The 23847-nt window shown below is 45.5% G+C and overlaps 1 protein-coding gene across 2 annotated transcripts in view; it reads right to left on the reverse strand.

The window, feature by feature from the left end:
- CABLES2 (Cdk5 and Abl enzyme substrate 2) overlaps positions 1 to 23847 on the reverse strand; it is a 67425-nt gene that overhangs the window by 18892 nt on the left and 24686 nt on the right. For both annotated transcript variants that reach the window (XM_084854355.1, XM_084854357.1), the window contains exons 2-5: positions 10767 to 10859; positions 8952 to 9029; positions 4960 to 5068; positions 3042 to 3207 (exon numbers count right to left, since the gene is read on the reverse strand). In XM_084854355.1, coding sequence (XP_084710481.1) covers positions 3042 to 3207; positions 4960 to 5068; positions 8952 to 9029; positions 10767 to 10859 — 446 coding nt within the window. The remainder of the gene's footprint in view (positions 1 to 3041; positions 3208 to 4959; positions 5069 to 8951; positions 9030 to 10766; positions 10860 to 23847) is intronic.

Here is a 23847-nt window from a genome sequence, read left to right on the forward strand (position 1 = left end):
GTTCAAAATTGGGAAAGGAGTACGACAAGGCTGCATATTGTCACCCTGCTTATTTAACTTATATGCAGAGTACATCATGAGAAACGCCAGGCTGGATGAATCACAGGTCGGAATTAAGACTGTTGGGAGAATGATCAACAACCTCAGATATGCAGACGATACCGCCCTAATGGCAGAAAGCGAAGAGGATCTCAAGAGCCTCTTGTTGAGGGTGAAAGAGGAGAGTGCAAAAGCTGGTTTGAAACTCAACATTAAAAAAACTCAGATCATGGCATCTGGCCCCATCACTTCCTGGCATATGGAAGGGGAAGAAATGGAAGCAATGACAGATTTTATTTTCTTGGGCTCCAAGATCACTGCAGACGGTGACTGTAGCCATGAAATTAAAAGACGCTTGCTCCTTGGGAGGAAAGCTATGGCAAACCTAGACAGCATAGTAAGAAGCAGAGACATCACCTTGCCGACAAAGGTCCGTCTAATCAAAGCTATGGTTTTCCCAGTAGTAACATATGGATGTGAGAGCTGGACTACAAGGAAGGCTGAGTGCAGAAGAATTGATGCTTTCAAACTGTGGTGCTGGAGAAGACTCTTACGAGTCCCCTGGACTGCAAGGAGGTCAAACCAGGCCATACTAAAGGAAATCAACCCTGAGTGCTCATTGGAAGGACAGATACTGAAGCTCCAATATTTTGGCCACCTAATGCGAAGAGAAAACTCCCTGGAAAAGACGCTGATGCTGGGAAAGACTGAAGGCAAAAGGAGAAGGGGACGGCAGAGGATGAGATGGCTAGATAGCATCACTGATGCAATGAATATGGACTTGAGCACGTTCCGGGAGAGAGCGCAGGACAGGAAGGCCTGGCGTGCTATGGTACATGGGGTCACAAAGAATTGGACACGACTGAACAACAACTCATTTGTTTTAACATGGTTGCCTTAACACCTCAACGGGGCTTTTCAAATTCAAAAGCGGTCTTGAGCAGTGCCTGCAAAAACCAAACTTGGCTGGATAGGTTATTTACTGAACAGCAGCAGTAAACAGCTCAGTGTTATTACTTTAACATTGTTGGTACTTTCCCCAGACTCTTATAAAAAGTTATTTATGTTTTTTGCTGTTTAAGGCTCTGCTCCAATTTTCAGAAAATGTCTTGCCTGTATCTTTTGCCCTGTCATGGTTATGAAGCCCAAATAAACCATTCTTTTCTATATTTAGATAGTCCTGATGTTTCACTACAAGTCTGTATCGAAGCACTGTATAGGACAGAATCATATACAGGGAAATCTGATAAAATTGGTAGTATTTCAGACAGCTTTGTGCATATTCCGCATGCCTGCAGTTTTACTGCAGAATTATGGAAGCTGGGCAGAATACTGCCTTCTGCAATATTCTCCTTTTAATGATAAAACAGCATGTTTCTAGTCCCTATGAGTGGATAAAAAGGCATGCTGCCCTGGAAACTCTTTGGAATGGAAGTTGTGGGGTATAAATGTATTAAATGACTAACAGAAATATATAAGATGTGTCTAGTTCTTGGTAAGTCTGAGAAGCTGGAGGAGGGGGCACAAAGAGGGGTTTAAGAAGGACAATGGGTGTCTGGCTTCAATGCACTGCAACCCCCTTATCACTTTACTATGGCTACTGCCCCTGGCACCCAACTTATCTAGCAAAATGCAGCAGCTAGGGTTGTGCCTGGGGCCTGTTTCTCAGAGTACATGACTCTAATATTGTTCAACCTGCATTGGTTACCAGTTCGTTTCCAAGCACAATTAAAAGTGTGGGTTAGTTGCTATAAAACTCTACATAGTTTGAGACCAGGATATTTGCCTTCCCCCATATGAGTCCACCCACCCACCGAGCCTTCATCAGAGGCCTGCTTCTTGTTCCATGGCCATAGGAGATCCAATAGCTGGGACACAGCATGAGGTCTTTTCAGTGGCAGTATCTCAAGCTGTGGAACACTCTACCTGGGAGTCCTGACTGCTTCCCTCTTCACTGGTGCTTCAGTCTGCTGGCAACCCCTTTTTGTCCTGCTGTGTCTTTGGTTTGGTTTAGTCCTCCTGCCCCTCTGCTGTGAGCTTAGTACCCAACTTCTGGTTTTAGCTTGGTTTTATTTCATTTGTTTAGCATTTACTGCAGCTGTCCCCACCCTCCAGATGTGTTGGATTGCAACTCCCATCACTCAGTGAAGACTTGTATGTTGTTGGAGGGTTATGCCCGGGGGCACAACTTCCTCTGTTCTTCACAATTACGGCTCCTCACCTCTTGTTTGGGAGGGCTCCTGTGCCTTTAATTGAGGTGGGACAGGCAGAAATTAAACTAGTGCAGCTCTTTCCATTAGAGCAGCCTTTCCCAACCTAGTGCCCTCCAGATGTGTTGGACTACAACTCCCAGAATCCTACGGCCAGCTTTGTGTATGTGGAGGGCACCAGGTTGGGGAAGGCCACATTAAAACATCTCTGTATATGGGTTTAACTGATGTTAAGAGCCACCTTCAAGGCCTGAGGGGCAGGATGTGAGAATACAGATACACACATTTCCAGACTTCCTATGTTTCTTTCTTTCTATTCCCCTAGGCCTTGGCCAACATCTCAAATTCCAAAACCAGAAATCTAGGACATGGAACAAATGGCACAGAGTACATATATGAAGATGTTTTTCATCTGCATATGTGTTATCAAATGTAGAGGAACTTGGGTTCCTCTGGTCAAGAAGTCAGACTGGGAGCAAAACTGTAGCTGCTTGTTTTTCCTTACAGCTACACAGAACTGGCTTAAAGCATGTGGACAGACCTGGCATTCAGAGGGGCAGGAAGATGCTTGGGAAGGCAGAATGCACCAACTCAGAACCCCTAACTTCTTATACTGGAAATTTATACTCCTCTCCGTAATCCAGTTTTCTTCAGCAAAATCTGCTGCTGACAATATTCCAGTTGTTTCCTGTTCTGGGATATCATCCCAACAACATTTGCTTTAGCCCGTTTAAAAACAATGTTAACACAGAAGGACAATAGGAGGGCAGAATGCAGTTAGGTGGTGCTTACCAATATCTGCTGTGGAAGATATCGATTTGGCTGTTGCAGGTTTGTATCTTGATCCACCAGCACTCCGCGGGACAGTGGCTCGACACACAGGAACAGCACCGTGGGCATCATTTTTGCGGCCAACGAGAGCATTGGTTGGATACAAGAACTTTGCATAAGACACGACCTGCAAGACAGTAATTAACGTTAGCAAGAGATGTCATCACTGCTATGACTTTTCCATGGATTTTCTAAGCTCTAGCCTCTGTGTTCAAAACAACTTTTCTTGTAAGAGGAAGTCATCAGTAACAATTCTGAAGAAACCCAGAATCTACGTCTCAGGTTTACTGCTATGCCTAAACACACAGCAGGTAGTTCTGTGAGAACTGAAGAGCTATTTGAAAAAGAAATAGTTCTACTGCTGCCATCTCCTTAGACAGCAGCTGTATCCCAACTCCTAGGTAGTATCCAATGCTGTCACAGTGCTGGCGCTAATGACATGGTGCTAATGCAAACCATCACTAGCACAATGTCATGAGCACTTGCTAGGCCAAGGGGAAAAGCGGTGATTTGTTGCAGAATTTTGGCTGCACTGTTTGCCACCGAAATTCTGTGGCAAAACGACACTTTGTCCCTTTCACTAGCAAGCGCTAATGATGTCATGCTAGTGTTGGTTTACTGCCTCCCGTGTTGACAGCTAGGGTCAATCAGATGAACTGTGAGAAACCGAATTTGCTGCAAGGGATTTTATGGTTCTAGTACAGAATTTTAAAAAAAGAGGGGAGGGGGAGAAACAAAAAGGGATTAACATTAATTTAACCTTTCTGGTTCTCCCTTTCACAGTTTATTTCAGAATATCAGGTTGCTCTAAAGGGCCGTTTCAACACTGTACAGGCTTGAATGTCAAACTATTCTACAAACAGGATTCTCAGAACCGGATGCAAGGAAGTATTTGTGCACTGGACAAATGTTGTAGCAATTAGGGTCACTTTATAAGAGCAAACTGCTCTGATGGTCAAGTGAGGTTACACCATCTTTTGACTTGTGTTTAACCAGTAGCCAGAGATGCTTCGTCAACGGCTTCTGATGGCAACAAGATACTTGGTTAAATGAGTATTTAACAAATGCAGTCTACTAGCTAACGAGCCCAACACACCTCCTGGGATAGATTCTGGAGTGAGAAACAGTTTGGCAGTCTGGACACAGTCAGAGAAGGAGTATGAATTTTATGGCTAGCTGGCAAGGAAAAGCCTTGTGCGGTTCAAACCGCATTCCGTTTGTTTTGGGGGAAACTGATGTTGCTTTAAAACAGGGGTGCAGGACTTCTTTCAGCTTGAGGGCTGAATTCAGCCTGAGGGCCGAGAAGCTTTTGGGGGCTACATTCCAGTGCTGGGTGAGGCTGAAAGCAAAAGGGGTCAGGGCCAAAACACCAAAGATACCAACATAGCTTAAAAGCTCCTGCTGCATCTCAGTGTTTTTACAAAAGGGGAAAAAATGGCAAAAAGGCCACAAATCCACCACATGACCGGTGGTTGGGAGAAAGAGGGGACGGCCATCCAGGGAACCCCAGACGGATGGATTGAGACCCCAGGAAAGTGTGCAACTCTTCTTTAAAGGGTAGGATGCCAGTCTCCCCCCCCCCCCCCGTACTCAAGCTGCATACCGTGCTTGCTCCTCACAAGGAAACCGAGGCTGTAAAAGGCTTCCCATCACTCCGAGGTGGAGAGTACAAAGCAATCTTAACCTCACCAAGTAAGATCGACTGAACTTGTATTAGAATACCAAAGGGAATGGAACTGTGGCAGGATACACCATCAACCATGAATTACACACGTGTTGTTAAATAACCAGACTTCCTCTCGACTGGTATTGTAGCTGACCAGGTCCCACAACTTGCAAATACAAACACAGAATTGCAGTTCAACTACAAACCCCTTACCTTGCCGTCTGCTCCGAGCTCGACCCCTTCCATCCCTAGCACCATCTCCGAAGAGACCGAGATTCCACCAGAAGGATGCCTTTGCTTCTGCCCCTCTATTCTCAGTTCACTGTGAAGGGCAGAATTGGCAAGATAGGAATTAAAGCTGTTTCTTCTCATCCTGGCTGAAACCATCGCAGCAGAAAAAAACACCCCCCCCCCCACACACAGATCAGAAGGACAATTCCCACGTCTTTTCTGCTCCCACTTAAAAAACATTTGTTTTTTAAAGGCTCGAGAAATAAAAGGAACTCAGTGAACCAGCAAAGAGGACGTAAGGAACAGCCAGAGTTCTTCCTATTTTTAAAATAATCTAACTTGTGGATAATTTGTATGTTTGCATACACAGACAGGGCTCAACTCTGCAAACAATTCCCATGATGAGAAACAACTTCTGAGTTCACTGCTTGTGTATGATGCAACCTTTGAACTGAAATTTAGGGGTATGTGGGATTCTCAGGGAAAAGACACTGTGCTCCAGCACCGCAGAATACACATACAGATGTGGATCCAGCTATGGGAATCCATTTGCAAGAAATAACATCTGTGAACTCTGTCCTTGGGTCCTTTGAAACACATCTGGACAAAGTAAGAGGTTTTCTTGTGCTTGTTAATCCTTATAGGTTTGTTAAGACAAGTATGGTTGAATACATTAAATGATTATATACAAAACAGTTTTAGAATTAAGAGTTGTATTCAGTGGCGTCGTTCCAACAGGAAAAGGTAACCACTGCTGGAATGGATCCCACTGCCCTCGAGCACTCCACAAGTCTGTTTTGGAGGGTCGGGCGATCCCCTGGAACAGACTTGGGGAACACGTAAGAGGCTGCAGGGAAGCCCACTTGCGTGACATTGCCTCCAAGCCTAAACCACCACAGCCAGTGACGTCGATTTCAGGGCTGAAAGTTCCATCCAAGGTTGTGAGCCCCAAATTTGAAGAGATACCCAAACAACGCTGCTTATATCTGAATACACACAGACTTTGGCTGCGTCTAAGTTTTATTAGGCAGACATGACCTATGCAGAAAGATGCATTACTCCCACAAATTGTTTATCAGTAGCTGATCTGAGCACATATTTATACGGTCATCTGGGATTTCTAGCAGAGGTCATTGTTCATATCAGCACCATGCTGTACCTCTCCCTGCTTCAAATCTGCCCCCACCCCGCAAACACACACACACTCACACACACACACCACCATTCATTTAGTTTTCAGCAAAGTCAAGCTCTTTTGAGTGACCTTGCAGTTTTCCCATCATGCTAGAAAGAAGTTTCCCATAGTCTATTTATAGAAGGCACATCTGTATGTGAATTTCTGGCATGAAAATATCCATTGCCTTCTTCAGTGTGCGATGCACAAGAGCTCAAGCGGAAACACACATCTTTTTTCTCCTTTTGACCCAAGCTGATCGTGTGGTACACACATTCAGAGATGATCTGGGAGTTGTTCACTAGTTTAAGTAGGTGAGATCATGAGGGGCTGGTAAGTGGATTTCTGTTTACCCACCTCCTTTTGTTTATGAAGTGCTAGTAGTGCAGCAACATCTGTAGTTCTGAGCACTGTTTGTGCTTAGGAGAATTTCAAAGCCTGCTCGCCTCGATCTAGCTGTAGCTGCACGTCAAAAGTCCAACTAGTAGTCCCAGTTGGGAGTTTCACATCCCCATCCACAAATGCATTCCCCCAGTTCAATGGGGCTTGGATGAACATTGCAACATCATGTGCAACCTCCTATGCATGCATGGTTCCCCAAACAGCCACAATTCTATACACAGAACCCTTCTTCCATGTGCAAATCTCCCTTGCTGGATTGGGGCAAATGCAAGAAGGCTAAACTTGTACACACAGCTTTCTGTAAATTTAAAATGCAAGAGCCCCACTGGTCTGTTCTTATAGTAAAATTCTCTGGTGCAGCTTTATTATCCTCATCCAGAAAAGCACATGGGAAGCACTCCATGTGTAGTACTGCTTTTTATTGTGACTTCCAAACTGCAGTCCCAAGTGGCTTTCTAATCCCCACTCACACCCCCAGCTTTAACAGCATTTTGACTTCAAGCAGTGTTTGCTTTATCTTAACATGTATGCTACCCCTTTCAGCCTAGAAAAGTACATGCCCTTGGTCGTGATCAATCTGAAAATAATCTGTGTGTGCACACACACCCTTGTTCTAACACAACCATCAATAAGACCTAAAGGACTGATGTCATAGTCTTTGATGTATATCAGAGTCCCAATGGAACTTTCTCCCAAGTAAGTGTGCACAAACTGCAGCCAAAGAGGCCTGTAGCGCCAGCTTTGGAAGGAAATCAAGGTAACATACATCTATAGAATAGCTTAAATATCAAACTCAGTAGACCTTTTTGACATTTTGACTTTTAGGGATGCTGAACATCTTTCAGGCCGAGGGATGATTCAATTCCAGAGAAGCTCTCAGGGGCAGCATTCCAATGGTGGGTGTGGCCTAAGGCAGAGGAGGCAGGGCCAAATACCAAAAATACCAGCACACTGGAGCTTAAAGCTCTTCCTGCCAGTAGCTAAGCCTTGGGAGAGGCATTTCAATCTTTTAGAATGGGGAAAAAGTGCAAAAGCCTAGAAACCATCAAATTATAGGCAGTTGGGGAAAAGGGGGTGGGGCCTGTGAAAGGGGCGTAGTCATCTGGGGAACCCCGGCTGGAGGACCAGATTGGGAGCCATGCAGGCTGGATTTGGCCCGTGGGTCTAAGGTTGAACACCCCTGCATTAAGCTGCCTATGAAAACTGTCAAACGCACCAGACTTTCCCATCCAAACACTGTATTAGGATTGCAAGACCAGAGCTCTATGGAAAGAGCAATGTGTAATGCTTTCTTTCCTTCTTTCTTTTAAAAGGCAACTTTAAAGTCATCTAACCTCCCATTATGATTAAACTGTTGTTGTCCCCCAATGATACTAAAATATCCTGCTTTCCCTTTCAAGTACACTTTCTGACAAAATTTCTATGCAGCGTAGAGAATCCTAAAACCTGGCAGCTTTGTTTAATTCTTTTGTGGGAGAAGCTCTAGATGATTTCACTTAACAATGCAGTAAGGTTTGGAAGATGTGTTTTATTTTGCTGTTCAATGTACACTGTAGTTTATCCTTACAGAAGGGGGTGTGACCGTGTGAATGAAAGCGTGTTTACCTGTGAACTGCAGAAAAATCTTCCCAAATCAGGGGCCTATGTGTTCTCCCGCAAGACCTCAAAACCCAGATTCAAGGAAACCCAGTTTCTGTGCCTGTACTTATGCAAATTAGTTAAATCTGCGTATTTTAACTACTTATTTATTTATTATATTTATATCCCGCCTTTTTTCCTCTTGCAAGGAACCCAAGGTGGCTTACATTATCCTACTCCTTCTCCTCTCTGTTTTATCCTCACAACAACAACCCTGTGAGGTAGGTTGGGCTGAGAGTCTGTGACTGGCCCAAAGTCACCCAGTGGGCTTCCATGGCCAAGTGGGGACTAGAACGCGGATCTCCCGGATCTCGGAACTCTCACCAGTACACCACACTGGCAGTCAGCTACTTATTTCATTCTGTTTTGAAGAGCCAGGTTTTCAATCAGTTAAGGATTATTTGGTAAAATCTAGGTTGGCAAAGTTACACAGAATGGGGTAGCAAGATCCCGAATGGGATGTGAGCACACATGCATGCATGACAGAGCATTGCAGGCCAGTCTCACTGACCACTGGAAGCCTTACCAAGCCTCTTTTTGATTGGTAAGTTAGTCACGTACCACCCCGGGTTTCTAAGCTTTCCTATGCAATCGGCAGGACTAGAAACTTTCAAGGCAGAAAAAATTCAAGCTTATGTTCAAGTTATCAGAGTCAGTCCTGCAATTTGTTCCCCTCAGAAAGGTGTACCGTTTTGCGAATGCAACTGTTGGAACAGGTTTAAATAGATTTATCAGTCTAACAAAAATAGGAACTACTCACCTGATCCGTAAGCTCTCCCCATAGGGCAGGATAGAAAAAGCCACACATAAAGTTCGCTTAGCACAAATTAATACTATCCTGAAAGGAGATACAGAAAGAATACGTTATGAATGATCAGTAGCATTTTGTATTCACAGCCAGCCTCCCTAATAGCTTTTTAATAAAAACTTGAGCCACATGGTATTAAATATGTAGCATGCAGCTTTTTTTTTTTTACTCAGAAGTATGCAATCTGGATCAGGGCTACCACGCACAGATAGGGAAGGTTTAAAGCTCCCTCCCCTAGTTGCTTGTTTTCCAAAATTTGTATCCCTGCCCCATGCTGAAGCTGAAAAGAAAAGAAAAAGAGCTTCCTCTATCACAGAATGGAATCTCTCTCTCTTTTTTTAGCCCCTGTGTGTGGGGCATTTTGGAAAACAAGAGTGGTGGTGCGGACAGCTTAAATCTTCCCCACCTGTGCACAGGGGTGGATCAGGACCCTGCACGCTTAACTCTGAATAAAAAGCAGAGTGGATCAGCCGTATGCTACGTACTTAATGTATTGTGCAATTTGACCATTTTGTTAATTTGTCAGCTTCATGGGATGACCCCGGGTTCTAGTATTTTGAGAGAGGGAGAAAAATGTCTTCCTATCCACATTCTTCATGCCATGCATAATTTTGTAGGCCTCTGTCATGTTTCCCCTTACCCTCCTTTTTTCAAAGCTAAACAATCCCAGCTGTTGTAACCTTCTACTCTAAGTATCTACTCTAACAGGGCACAAAAACAGTTACCTACCATGCAGGAATGGGAAAGCAAAGGGGAATACTTCCTCGTTGTCAAGGATGTATTGGGGCCAGGTTACCTCAGGGGTCGCCTCCATCCTTATGTCCCTGACAGGTCTTTGCAGATCTCAGGAGCACTTTTGATGGTGCTGATGGTCCTGAGGTTCACTTTAGGAACACTGGTAGTAGAGCTTTGCTGTTTTAAATCTGTATTTAAATCTCTGCATTGCTGCTGGGGTTTATTCTGGTTTTATTTTGGATGCATTGTTACATTGTAGTTTTAATGCTTTAATATTTTATATAGTTTTACTGTGTGCTTTTTGGTTTTAATTTTTGTGAACTGCCCAGAGAGCTTCAGCTATTGGGCAGTATAGAAATGAAATAAATAGAGCATTTAGGGTTGCAGCACTTGCCCTCTGGAACCCAGTTGACATCAAACAGGCATCTATAGTTTGGACTTTGAGATGTCGTCTTAAGGCCTATCTCTTTATGCGGGCTTTCCCTGAGCTGTGACACAAACAGTTACAGTTATAGTTTTATCGCTGATCAGTGATTATTTTATCGTTGTGTTTTAACCATTATATTTTAGGTTCACCACTTCAATAATCTTGTCGGGAAGCAGCATATAAATTAGTGGAATCAATGAATGAATGAATGAAGCAGGTCTGTTCCCTCTCCCCTACTCCATTCTGAGCGAGGCCCGTGAAGGTACTTCATTCGCCCTGAGAGATGTCACCACCTAGCCAAATCTGGCTATGATGTCACCAGGCTGGCTATGTGATCCCCAACTGGCTTGATCATGAGAGTCGGCAAGCAAATACAGCAGTTTTAAAGAAAATGGCAGCATGGTAGCGGCTGAGATGGCTGTTAAAACACACACAGGAGATACTCAAGAGTTTCCTCCCTGCCCTCCTTGGGCCATTTTGGGCCCTTCCCACGACAGGTTTTGCACCAAAAATATTCACTTGTGGTTCCCGAGACCATTGCTAGCACAGGGCCATTAACTAACTGCAAAGCTAATAAAAAGTCCTTCCGTTAATGAAAAGGCTACCTGCTGTTCCGTGTGTCATACTGCCTCATGTTCTTGATGAAGTGGATCTTCTTCAAGCCTTTGTGTCTTGGAGATCCAGATATGTGCTTGGTTCTACAATTTAAGGAGGGGGAAATTGCAAGTCAGAGATCTGGGCAAAAACCAAACGAATGACGGATAATAAAAAAGGGTGCCGATGTTAACAGTCAGAACGAGCATGCATGCAGGACCTTAGGTATTCGGCTTGGAAAAGGGTGCAGGGAGAAAGGACTTGCAGAGCATGCAACAAGAGAAGGTTAATGCTGCTTTTGAACAAGTACCTTCGGACACTGGCACATTCCACTATGTCTTCTAAAAACTCTAGAGAGCAGCGCTGGGAGATAAAACGCCTTCTGCAAAAATGCACAACACCACGAAGAGCGAACAGTATTAGTTCATGGCCTGCGAAATTGAGCAAGCTGTCTGCACAACAGCATCCCTACACGCTTATGTTTGTTTTCCCACAAACCTTCTAGAACTTTCTATGTTCAAGGAGCACACCTTTCACAGCAATATGTCTCTACCTAGGAATTTTACGCGTCAGTTATGGACATCCTGTGCACTGCAAAGTATTCTCAGACACGTTCTAGGGTGCAAATAGTTCACCTGGGACTTTGGCCTGGATGATAGGCTTCCCTATCATCTCATGTGAACTAAGACCACATCCTAATACACTCACCACTTTCCTGCAGGGGAAGATTAGTAATAGATGGCAAGCCATTTTTCAGGGAAGCTTTGCCACCACTACTAATCTTCTCATTGAGGAACGCCAAATAATTCCTGAGTGCCCTAGAACACAGTTTGAAAGCCATGGGTCCAGAGCAGGCTGTTGAGAACCAAGGTCACTACATTTCCATTTATGAACAGCTTGGTTCTCTCTGGGAAGTTTCTTAGATGTTCATTCTGCCTTCCGGAATTCTGTGTAACCAGTCTTGGACTGGGAGCTGGGTGATCCGGGTGATCTAGTCCCCACTTGGCCATGGAAGCTCACTGGGCTACTTTGGGCCAGTCACAGACTCTCAGCCCAACCTACCTCACAGGGTTGTTGTGAGGCTAAAATGGAGAGGAAGATTATGTATGCTGCCTTCGGTTCCTTAAAGAGGAAAAAAGGCGCAATGTAAATGTAATAAATAAATTAACCAAGAAGTTTGCACATTTTTATGCAAATTGAAATTGGCCCAATAGAAGTTATCACTTCAGCTAATTTGGAGTTTTGATGCTAGATAATGGATCTCCATAGCCTCTTATGGAGGTTGAGATTTAAAATACAGTTTTAACAATGGTTGTCATGAACGACCATCAGCCGTACAACCCCTTCAGGGTACCTCACTAGGTGTGCTCCATCCGCCTCTGGGTTTCTCTCTTTTCTGCTACCACTGCTCCTAGTTATCCCAGATCAAAGTGACCAAGCTTCCTCTAGCCCTCACAGTGGCAACCGAAATTGGTCAATGAGCACCAGGTCAGGTAAGCAGGAGATGTCCAAAGAAGAGCAATTAGCGCCGGAGTTTCCCTTAGGAAGGTGAGAATTGGCCAGGAACATGCCAGTCCCTTTCCTGCCAGACTGTTTCATGTATCTGAGAGGGTGCAGGATGGGACATGCCTGGACGGATAGCCCCAAATGGGGGCTGCTAATCCAGCCACTGCAGGGAAGGCTACTTGTGTGTGCGTCCTCAGGGCCAAAAAGGTTGTGCACCCCTGCCCTAATGCTTGCAGCCCTACTATATAAACCAGATTTTTTTTTTAAAAAAGAACAAACTATCACAGACTGCAAATAAGTGAACTGTATCTCCTAAAAGAGGGGTGTGAAATGTGTGACCCTCCAGATGATGTTGGACTTCAAATCCCATTAGCTCTAGCCAGAATAGATAACGGTGAGGGATGATGGGAGTTGTAGTTCAACAACAACTGGAGGGGAACAAGCTGCCTATCCCTGTTCTAAAACATTCTTTGTGACCAGCTAAAAATACACACGACCTACTAGAGAACAGAATCTCTCTTTACATCTTGAAAGAAGTTAAATTATGGTAGTGTTTGCAAACTTCTTCTACATCCAAAATGCACACAAACACACTTTCATCAACGGGAGAAGAATGTGAACATTTCAAAAATGTGCAGAATTGATGCATACATGTGGAAAAATATGTGTGAAAATACACATTTTCATGTGAAAAGAAAAAAACAAAGCTTGCAATGTGATATGGACTCGAGTCGGAACGAGCTTTGAGATAGTATTTCAAGAACTCTGGCAAACACAAGTTTTGCTGATTCGCACATTCCTTCATATATTGCAACACACAATCTCATCCACCATCATCCTATTTTTTTGGGTAGCAATCATAATCCTCATTTTATTGACTAATGGTATTATCCCAGGACTAGGCCACAGTGGGTCAATGGTATCAGATTAGCTTTTGGTTTACAGTTAATTAGACCATGTCAGCTTATTTCTGCCAACTGCTCTGAAACGTTCCATAGATTTATAACACAGACTAAAGAGGATATGAGCTCTGCATCTGATCGCTATATCCACTCAAACAGTAGCAAGAGGAGACCTGGACATTCATCCCAATGCTATTCAAGCTAGATGTGTACCAATGCTATTGCTTTCCTAGTGGGAAGAATGGTTTTGAGAAGTTCGCCATCCCATACAGTAGGGCTGCAGAACCTCAAGTCTGTGGGCCAAATCTGGCCCTCTGAAGGCCACATCTTCTTCTTCCCCTGGTCCTACCCTCTTTCCTCAACCATTTATCATCTGGTGGTTTCCTGGCTTTTGTATATTTCCCCCGCATTCTAAAAGGCTGACATGCCTCTCCTAAGGCTTAGTTACAAGCAGTAAGAGCTTTAAGCTCAAATATGCTGGGATTTTTGGCAGTTTGGCCCCACCCCTTTTGTTTCTGGCTTGCCCACCACTTGAATGAGGTCCCCAGAGATTCTCTGAAATTGAATTTGGTCCTTGGGCTGAAAGAGGTTGAACACCCCTGCTATATAGTATTGCTATTATAACATCCCAGGGTCTCTCCCAATGCTAGCGGCAATATATTACACCTAGTTGGTGGTAATTTTCTGTTCTGAATGCTTGCGCCATAATCCTGTTAGCAGCTTCCTTTGCTCTTGGTTGGCCACTGCTCACTAAACTGGCAGAAAAAGTAGTACCTTCAGAAGACAGCATGTTCCCTTTTTTGTGCAATCACAGCATTGACCCCCATGCCTGGTACCATCTATTGTGCACGTGGGTATGGGAACAACAGGACCTAGCATGTGCCCAGCTGACCCACATCCCCTCCTTCCCACTACCTCCATGAAACCACCACCAAACAAAATCTGCCATCAGGGTGCAAGTGTGAACCTGCTGAAGGCCTTAAAACTCCTTCTCTGTTCAGCATCAGCACAAAAGAAATTGTGTTGGAGAGGAACAGTATTCTGAAAACATCAGAGCAGCCATGTTGGATCAGCCAAGGGTCCATCAAGTCCAGCATTCTGTTCATTCAGTGGCCAACCAGCTGCCCATGAGATACCCACAAGCAGGACATCAGTGCAACAGCACCCTCCCACCCATGTTCCCCAGCAACTGGTGTACATAGCCATCAGGACTAGTAACCACTGCCTTACTGTCCATGAATTTGTCTAGCCCCCTTTAAAAGCCATCCAAATTGGTGGCCATCACTACATCTCATGGTAGTGAATTCTATAGTTTAACGATGTGCTGTGTGAAGAAGTCCTTCCTTTCATCTGACCTGAATTTCCCGCCAATCAGCCTCATGGGATGACCCCATTGGGTTCTAGTATTGCGAGAGACAAACTTCTCCCTATCCACCTTCTCCACAGCATGCATAATTTTGCATCATGTCTCCCCTTACTTGCCTTTTTACTAAGCTACATAGCCACAGAAAGTATACAAGGACTGTGTATATTCTGCACTAAAAAAGGAGAGTTCTGCATTAAGAAATGTTGATCTGTGACTTGTATAATTTGCACAGATTTGCAAATTATTCACACAGTCTTCTTTCCTCTTCTACACCCAGGCCACTCCTGACGGCCACTGGATCTCTCACACAGCCCTCCTCCCCTCGCCAGGTATTGCCCACATATTTTCAAGTCTTTTTAATATTATGAACGGTAACCAAGAAGTCTCAAGTTGCTCAGATCTCAGCCACTGCCAGTTTCTGCATGTAATACACACAACTCTGAATGCAACAGCAATAAGCAGGGTCAAAACCAAACCAAGGGTTAAAAGGTGGCCAGTTTTGGCAGCCTTGCTGGAGGCTGATACAAGCTTGTGGGAACTTGATTCCTTTGCTATGTATGCAACAACAGCAGTGAGATCATTCAGAGTCCAGAATTCTGCAGAGTTGCCAATCTATCCCCTCCAGGGAGATGGATAAAAAGATACCGACTGGCTTCCACAGGGAACCTTTCCTAGCTCAGTTATGACTACAGGGGCTGGATGCCACTGTACTCACACCCACACAGACCCCAGTGCATACAAGTGGCTAAAATTAGGTTACAATGGTCTTTGGAAATACACAGACAAAAAGCTGAAAAACATCAGGTTAAGTGCTACCTGCCTGACAGATTTTAAAAAGACAAACAAACCAAAGACTGAATCATTTCTTTTAGAGAAGCTGCTGTTTATTCTAGAGCAATGCCAAGTGCCAGAGGTCCAGCTCTATTATACAGGAATGTATCAAGATCAACATTTCAGAAATAGACACAGGGATTCCAAAGGATTCATGCATTATGAAACATAGTCATAGTCTATCTGGGTTAGTGAATAAGGGACTTCATAGGCCAGTCTGAGATATGGGCTGTCATATCTGGGAATCAGTCACAGACAAAGAAATCATCAAGAATCTGGCACAGGGGTGCACGAAAGTCACTTACCTGGTCTCGCAGCTTTTCGTGGTGGGGGGGAGGCGCTTCGCTGCTCCCCCCACGAAGTTCAGGCCGGGAGGGGAGGCTTCCCGCCTTGCCCGGCCGAAATTCAGGCCGGGGGGGGAGGCTTCCCGCCTCGCCCGGCCGAAATTCAGGCCAGGGAGGAGGCGCCTCGCCCGGCCGCGAAATTAAAAGTAAAAAACAAAAAACAAAAAAAACACCCCCATGATAGGCTACGTGACGATTAACGTAGCCTATCACGGCTAGATCTGCAAAGTCAGCCGTGACAGGCTACGTAAATCGTCACGTAGCCTATCACGGGTGACTTAAAAAAAAAAAAGCGCGTACGCAAATGGCGGCCCCCATTTGGTCGCTGTAGTCTACGTAAATCTTTACGTAGACTACAGTGACCAAATAAGGAATGTGAATGGCGGCTCCCTATGGGGGCCGCCATTATCCGTACACGTTTTTTTTTTAAAGTCACCCATGATAGGCTACGTGACGATTTACGTAGCCTATCACGGCTGACTTTGCAAATCTAGCCGTGATAGGCTACGTTAATCGTCACGCAGCCTATCACGGGGGCGTTTTTTTTTCTTTTATTGGAATGGCGGCGGTGGCAGCCAGTTGAAAGACCGGCTGCTGCTCCCGCCCCGGACGAAGACCCGACGAACTGCCGGCCGGACCCACCGCCGGGAGGGACATTCGCCAAAGGTAAGTCCCGTCCTGGGGGGGGGGGGTGCGGAGAATTTCTCCCCGAAACTTGTTCGGGGGGCCGAACACGTTGGCGCTCGGCCCCCCGAAGTTTCGGTGAGAAATTCTCCGCCATCCCTAAATTCTGGCAGGAACTGCAGCGAGGCAGCTGGGGCAGAAGAGACAAGGAACATGTAGAGAGGCTTGAACTGGGAAAGGTAGTTAGAAGACTTACAAGAAAGCAAGGGCTTAAGCTGAGAACCTAGAACAGCCACCCCAACCTGGTGCCCTCCAGATGTTTTGGACTTCAACTCCCATCAGTACCAGCCAGTATGGCCAGTACTTGAACTTCCTTCAAGTTACAGGAAGCCAGATTCTGACTGAACATCAGGAAAAACTTCCTGACTGTTAGAGCAATATGATTTTGTGGAACCAATTACCTAGGGAGGTGGTGGGCTCTCCCACACTGGAGGCATTCAAGATGAAGCTGGACAGCCATCTGTCAGGGATGCTTTGACTTAGATTCCTGCATTGAGCAGGGGGTTGGACTCGATGGTCTTATAGGCCCCTTCCAACCCTACTATTCTATGATTCTAGTCCAAAATATGTGGAGGGCACCAGGTTAGGGAAGGCTGACCTAGACAACTGCAACAGGGAGTAGTGCTCTACTGATCAGGCAAGTACCAAAAAAAGAAGTATCTATAACTGGCTTTGTAAGAAACTCTGCAGTTATTCTTACATTGTATTTATACTTTTACTGGTTTTTTAAAAAAGTATTAAATTTTAAGTAGTTTGACTTCTTGATGTGAGCCACCCTGAGGACTTTGTTCCAGAATGGTGTGCATACTGTAAATAAAGTTCCACTTTAAAAAATGCAAGGCAGTACAAAACGTGGCTTTAAAAATGCCGCAACAGCCTGAAAATTACATTACCATGAAACCACCTCGGTGGACGAGTGAAATTTCAGGTCTATGTCCTACTCAGAGCAAGCAAACTATTTCCATTACTACTGGGTTGTGTTCTACTGGGGCCGGCTGGCCTCAGTATGACAACACACTACAAATGCAAGATTTGGGAGCCACAGTGAGTGCCTTGTCAGCATGCAAAACCTGAGATTTCCTCCAACTGTGGCACGTACAGCGGATCAGATACCATTTTCTGGCTTCAGCACCATGTGCTCAGCAGATTAAATTCCAGGTATTGGGATATTCAAATTCACACTGCGTTCAGAAAGCCAGAAAGACTGGGCTTGGTGTGGTTTAAAGAACCTTGTAAGAGGGAGGGAGCAATCCTATGGTCACCAGACACTGTCTAGAGGGCCAAAGAATTACTCAGTTTCTGGGACCCAAGGTCAGAGCCATGGCTCTGACCTAGGGTCCCAGAAACTGTGCTCCCCACCCCTTCATAGCCAGCAAGGTGCTCTCTGCACCAGCTACATCTCCATGCTTGACTTCTAGGAAACGAGAAACCACGTGCAGAGACGGGGAAAAGGGGGCGGTCCTGGGGGCGGCTTCAGGGAGGAGGCTGTGAAAGCCGCTTGATGCAGCTTCCTATCGGGTCTCCAGGCCCCTCCCTGAAGCTGCACCTAGATGGGTGTAATCACCTGTCTAGGCAAAAATGGAGGGCAGCTGGAGCATAGAAGAGAGGATCTCCTCCGTGCTCCAGCTGTCCTGCATAAGATGGTTGGCGGGCTCCGATTTTGGAGGCTGGCGACTATCCAGATAGGATTGAGCCCTAAGAGATTTACCAAGACGTGGATCCAGAAGACTGGATCTCCACCAGCTATTTCAGAAGAGGAAGCAGTGGAGGTGAAGGGAATGTGCAGGGGGGAATCAACTCCTCTCTGCTCACCGATTCTCCTTTCCGAATGGCCAGATGAAAACACCCTCAGGAGAGGGAGCAGGGGTGTGTGTGTGTGTGTGTATGTGTGTGGGTAGGTTTAAGGGCCCCTTTATCCCGCCGGTTATCCCCTATATGCTTTGCTCTCCAGCCTCTTTCCCATTACTTCAGCAAATGTGGGATTTGGAAGATCACTTAAGAGGGGTTCCTAACTTATCTGGTTTGGCCCAAACTGTACATTTTTATTTGTACCAGAGGGGAGAAAAATCTAAGTAAACTTACTGTAGACAAAGAAACCAGTATTCTGGGTTTAGTAGCTCAAATTCTGCAAACAGAATTCCCATTGAGACAATTCATGCAGATGTACATAAAGTTATTTATCCCACCCTCCATCCAGGACAAAATGCATTTGCAGCAAAGGTGCCTGGTGCGTGATAACCTACTGTGCCAGAGTTCAGAATGGCTCACAAATGGAATTACTGTCAGCAGAGCTGGGAAAGGCTCAGATATCTAAAATGTGATGGCAGCAGCAGGAATGTGAGGATCTCCCCCCGCACACACACACACACCCTAGTATTGCCAGGGAGCCTCTTGGCCAAGGCCCCTGGCAAATCAGTGGCAACATGCATCCAAGTCTTTGTGCAACAAGAACAGTTTCAGAGCTCCCTCCCACACTGTGTTTGTTAACTAGTGTGTTTACTAACTAGTCACCTAGAAACAGAATGCGGGTGGAGCTTATAGATGTTATTTACCAACACAGAATTGCAATTGTACATACACTCAATTGATCATCATTCAGAATGGTAGGTCTTAAATTAGGACCCAACATGGAATCTCCTTCTGTATACATCCATCTTTCCAGGGCCGGCACCAGACTTCAGGAGGCCTTTGGGCATGGTGCCGCCGAAGGCCCCCCCCCCCACTTTTGCTCCTGCCCCCTCCTCCACCATTTGCTGCTGCCGCATCCACGACCAAACGTCTGGCTGTGGTGGGGTTGCTGCTCACAGCCAGGCATTGAGGAGCCTAGAGAGGTGTTATGGGAGATCGCCTGTGCCACAGGGGACCTCTGGAATACCTATCCTTTGGCACAGCTGCCTGTCCTCTGTTGGCTCTGGCTACACAGAGGACAGAAGGCTGCTCCAGAGCAGAGGTGTCCCAGGAGATTGCCTGCAGCACAGGCAGTCTCCTGGGATGCTTCTCCAGTCTCCACCTGCCTACCTCTGAGGGAAGGCCCTATCAGTGCCAGGCGTTTCAGTCTGGCTGGCTCACTAAAGAGCCACATCGGCCATTTACTCCTGCTGATATGGCTCTCCAGAGGATGGGTGATGCCAGTGATTGGAGGGTCTTAGGGGTGAGCAGGGATGGGCCCTTCACTAGGCCTGTATCTTTCTCCTCTCTTTCCCTTAAAATATTTTTTAAGAGTTGTGATGCTGTTACCCATCTTAAATGGGGGCATGATTCAGTTGTTATGCTCCACCAGTTGAAGAAGACTGATGATTCAGAATAGTAGAATTCAAGCTATGGTTCCTAGGAACTCTGGCCTTCTTTGGTAATTTCAGTAATGGCAAAGCTCTCCTGGAAGACACCTTGACCATCATTACCTATCTTCCACTGTAATGTGCAATTGCAGGGTATACTTCTTCCTGGCAGGAGTCTGGAAATTCACCCACATGTAGCCTCCTCCTGGGCTTGGAGCTGGTGGATGGGGGAGTCACCCTCGTTGATGCCAAATAGCCCCCTACTCCTAATTGTGGAGGTGGGAAAGGGAAATTCACCCTGACTGGCATGCTGTACTTTGGAGGCACTGAGCGCCTCCAAAGCTCAATGTGACATTTAAGATAAGACCCCCCTGCCCTCAGATTTTGGCTACCTACCTAGGTCACATTTGCTAGAGGCAAAAGTGAGGCCTATCGAGCCCAGGGTGTATGATCCATGCGAACGGACAGGATACCCTAGAATGCTTGGGAGTTCCATGGCAGGGGCATAGGAACCCTCAACAGATAAACTAGGAAGCGGTCAGGGGCCATGGCTCAGTGGTAGAGCACCTGCTTTGCATGTGGCAGGTCCCAGGTTCAATCCCCAGCATCTTCAGGTAGGGCCTGGAAAGAATTCTGCCTGAAACTCTGGAGAGCCGCTGCTGCCAGTCAGTGTCAACAATACTTGGCTAGATGGACCGATGGTATGAGTCAGTATAAGGCAGCTTCCCATGTTCCTAAACTGATGCGAAAAGGGCTCCTTGAGCATAGATGCTGAAACACCATTAATTTAGAGCACCACAGGCAGCTATGATTCAGATCCCACATACCCCTGTGATTAATGATGGACTGCCTCATGCTTTCAGTTCTAATGAAGATAGCAAAAGGAAAAGGCCATGAGCGGCATTTTAAAAATAGCCAATGCTAAGGAGCTGTGGTATTTGGAATAATGGATATCTGTTATATTCAACAAAAATTAAGATATACTGCAAAAGCAACCTTCCCACCCAGCAAAAAGGTATGTTCTGTAATCCTAAGAGATGCCATTTGCTAGAACCAGACAAGTCCATTTGCAATAGGAAAGAAAATCTAGTATATTTTTACAGCAATAACACAACCTATCTAGTCTTTTCAAGTGCACGCTGGAGGGCTGGGGCGGGAAGAGAAGAGAAAGGACAGAGAGTGAGAGAGATATATTAATTAAACACCAGGCTCCGGTACCAATATATCATGATTATGGCTTTGCAGTTCTGGTGAGTGAAGCATTAAAGGCAACAGGGATTTTTATTTCAAGACATGGAAACTCATATCTGTAAATGAAGCCTTCGCTCATCAAGTTTAACGGCATATTGTACATTAGATATAAATGTCAGACTTCATGAAGAATAAGACTTTAGGAGCAGATGAATATCAGCAGGCACTCACTGGGACACATGCTGCTATATAATCAAGGACAGCTGCAGTGCCTTTTCTTTTTATAAGATCCGTCATCTGTGCTCACACCCCTGGTTATATCGCTGGAACTGTTAACAGGAAGGGTAAAAGATGAATCCTGTCTATTATTCCAAATTTATTAACTGCGGAAAAAAATAGCAGTGGCAAAAGACCGGAGTGTCTCAAGAGACCCAGTAGAAAAATACATAGCTAACATGTCAAAGCTCACAGACATCATAAAAACTTAAAGGTTGATTCACAAAACACAAACTTTTAGAAAGAGGCTGTGACCTTTAATTTTGATGGTCGAAATATGACTTTGATTTAACTGTGTATGACGGTGTGTGTATATTGTAATACATTCTTCCCCAACTTAAGACTTAGTCAAACCTAGGTGTAGACCAATTGGAAACAATGGAATTTAGTCCTGATGAACTTAAGTCCCATTGATTTCAGGGGGTCTATTCCAAGTATGATGAAGTCTGGGTCCAGCTCATTCTATATTATTATTTTTCTTCGGTTTTCAAGAGATGAACATTCATGAATGTTTCCAAATGCAATATACTAGGATTTTCCATCTATACGCATGGGGTTGGGTGGGGGAGGAAAAGCATTTTCCCAGAAGCGAGAAATTCAGTTTCATTCTCAGTATCTGTGGCACTCCTGGACTGGAACATGAGGGTCCCAAGCCTGGCTATGGAATATTTATTTAAGGGCGCAATCTTACACATGTCTAGACAGAAAAAAGTCCTACAACTCCCAGGCTGGGAGTTGTAGGACTTTTTTCTGTCTAAACATGCGTAAGATTGCACCCTAAAACATAATGCCACCTTTCTGCCACAATGCAGCATATAAGAGAGACGTGCAATAAAATCCTATTAAAAATGAAGCTAAGAGACATACAGAATGCAATGACCACCAGCCGTAAAAACAAGAGAGTTCCATTAAAACTGGCACCTACGCAACAACAGAGAAGGTGCGACATTGGTGTTTCTGGGAAGGGCGTTCCACAAACGGGAGGCTACCACATATGAGGCCCTGTCCACACTTTTCATTTGAGGAACCCAGAGCAGGAACACCAATGATGAACAAATCCTGCCTGCTTACCGGCCTCTCCTGTGCCATTTTGTTGGGTATTCCTCAGTTAAGCAGGCCACAGGCAAAGCCAAAATAAGCGGGGGTGAATGGGATTGCACACATGCTGTAGCATGCACCAGACACTACTCATATAGCTAGGGGCAGACTTTGGCTATTACTGCTCTCCACTGATCACAGAAAGATTACGCCTCTTTAAGAAGGTGCTTAGGGCCAAACTAGACATAATGAGAGCCATGCAAATGCTGCAGGGAACAGAACTTCCCAACGCCCCTGTGTTTCCCCAGTAACACCTAGTAAAGCAGTAATCTTCAGCCTTTCCAAACCTGGGACCCACCTTTAGACCAAACCTGCATTCAAGGATCCACTTCGGGGTGGGGTGTTTGCCATATATTTGTATGGTGGTAGTGCTGCTGCAATCTACCTTAGGTCAGGTTGAACCCAGGAGTGGGACCTGAATCTCCAGCTGAAGACCTGCATCAACCTTCCCAACCTGGTGCCTTCCAGAGGGCCACATGGCTGGGGATGATGGGAATTGTAGTGCAGCACATCTGGACAGTGTCAGTTGGGGAAGGCTTAACCTACATGGTAGCGGAAGATACTCGATGTGATATCATTGCACTCTTGAGTTTTCACTGCTCCATTTCCTTGGCTGCCATTAGCAAGAGGGCTGGAAACTCCCAAGTACACAATGGGTCTTTTACTACAGGGGTGCAGATGTTCAATCCTGCAAGGCCTTAATTGCGGCCCTCAAGGGTGCTCTGCCCACCTCTGCCCCCACCGAATTTCCTCCCCCAGCAATCCTGATACAGATCCCTCTTTCCTCACTGCAAGCAACAGCAGGCTAAAGAATCTTGTATCAGGATCGCTGGGGGATGTGTGTGTACCTGTGTATGTGTCTTGCATGCACATGCAGCCCCTGATCCCCAGGCCATCATCATATGCAGCCCTTGGAGCTGTAAAGGTTGTGCACCTCTGCTTTACCAGATATTAATGGGCTGGGCAGACAGGCAGGCAGGCAAATTCAGAAATAAATCCCTTGATCTGGTTTGGCCCTAAAGGCAAACACTCGTCAGGATACAGGGTGCTGATCAGATGACAAGTCAGGAAGACCAGAGAAGATGGGTGGGAAACGACTACGAATATACATGCATGCCCATATGCAGAATAAGTATTTTCAATATTTCATCCAGGAGACTAAAAATGCCAAAGCCTGACCCTCCCAGGGTCATGGGAACCTTCTGGCTAGATTGCTGGAGGGAGAGGAGGCATAAGAACAACGCAAGATGACTTCAGAGACTGGAATGGGTAGTTTTTTCCCAAGGACGCAATCCCTTTCATGTCATCAACCCTCCACCCTTGCTAAAACGGATCATTCCAGCTGAAGACCTAAACCTCTTTTGCAGGCACTGTTACTACTAACCATTTCATTTGCTCTTGCTCTCTAAAACTGGTGGACACTAATGAAATCAAATGTGGGTTGTTGACACCTGTACAGGTAATTTGAGCACCTAGGCCCACCTCTGCTGCAGCTAACACAATAATGATGCAATAAAGCAGGGGTGGGCAAGTTGTGGCCCTCCAGATGTTTAGGCCTACAACTCCCAGCGGCCCTAGCCAGCATAGCTAATGGTGAGGGGTCATGGGAGTTGTAA

The sequence above is a fragment of the Heloderma suspectum genome, chromosome 4, assembly GCF_057233095.1.
Source record: "Heloderma suspectum isolate Gila_16-S chromosome 4, 16-S_ref, whole genome shotgun sequence".
In the NCBI taxonomy this organism is placed as follows: domain Eukaryota; kingdom Metazoa; phylum Chordata; class Lepidosauria; order Squamata; family Helodermatidae; genus Heloderma; species Heloderma suspectum.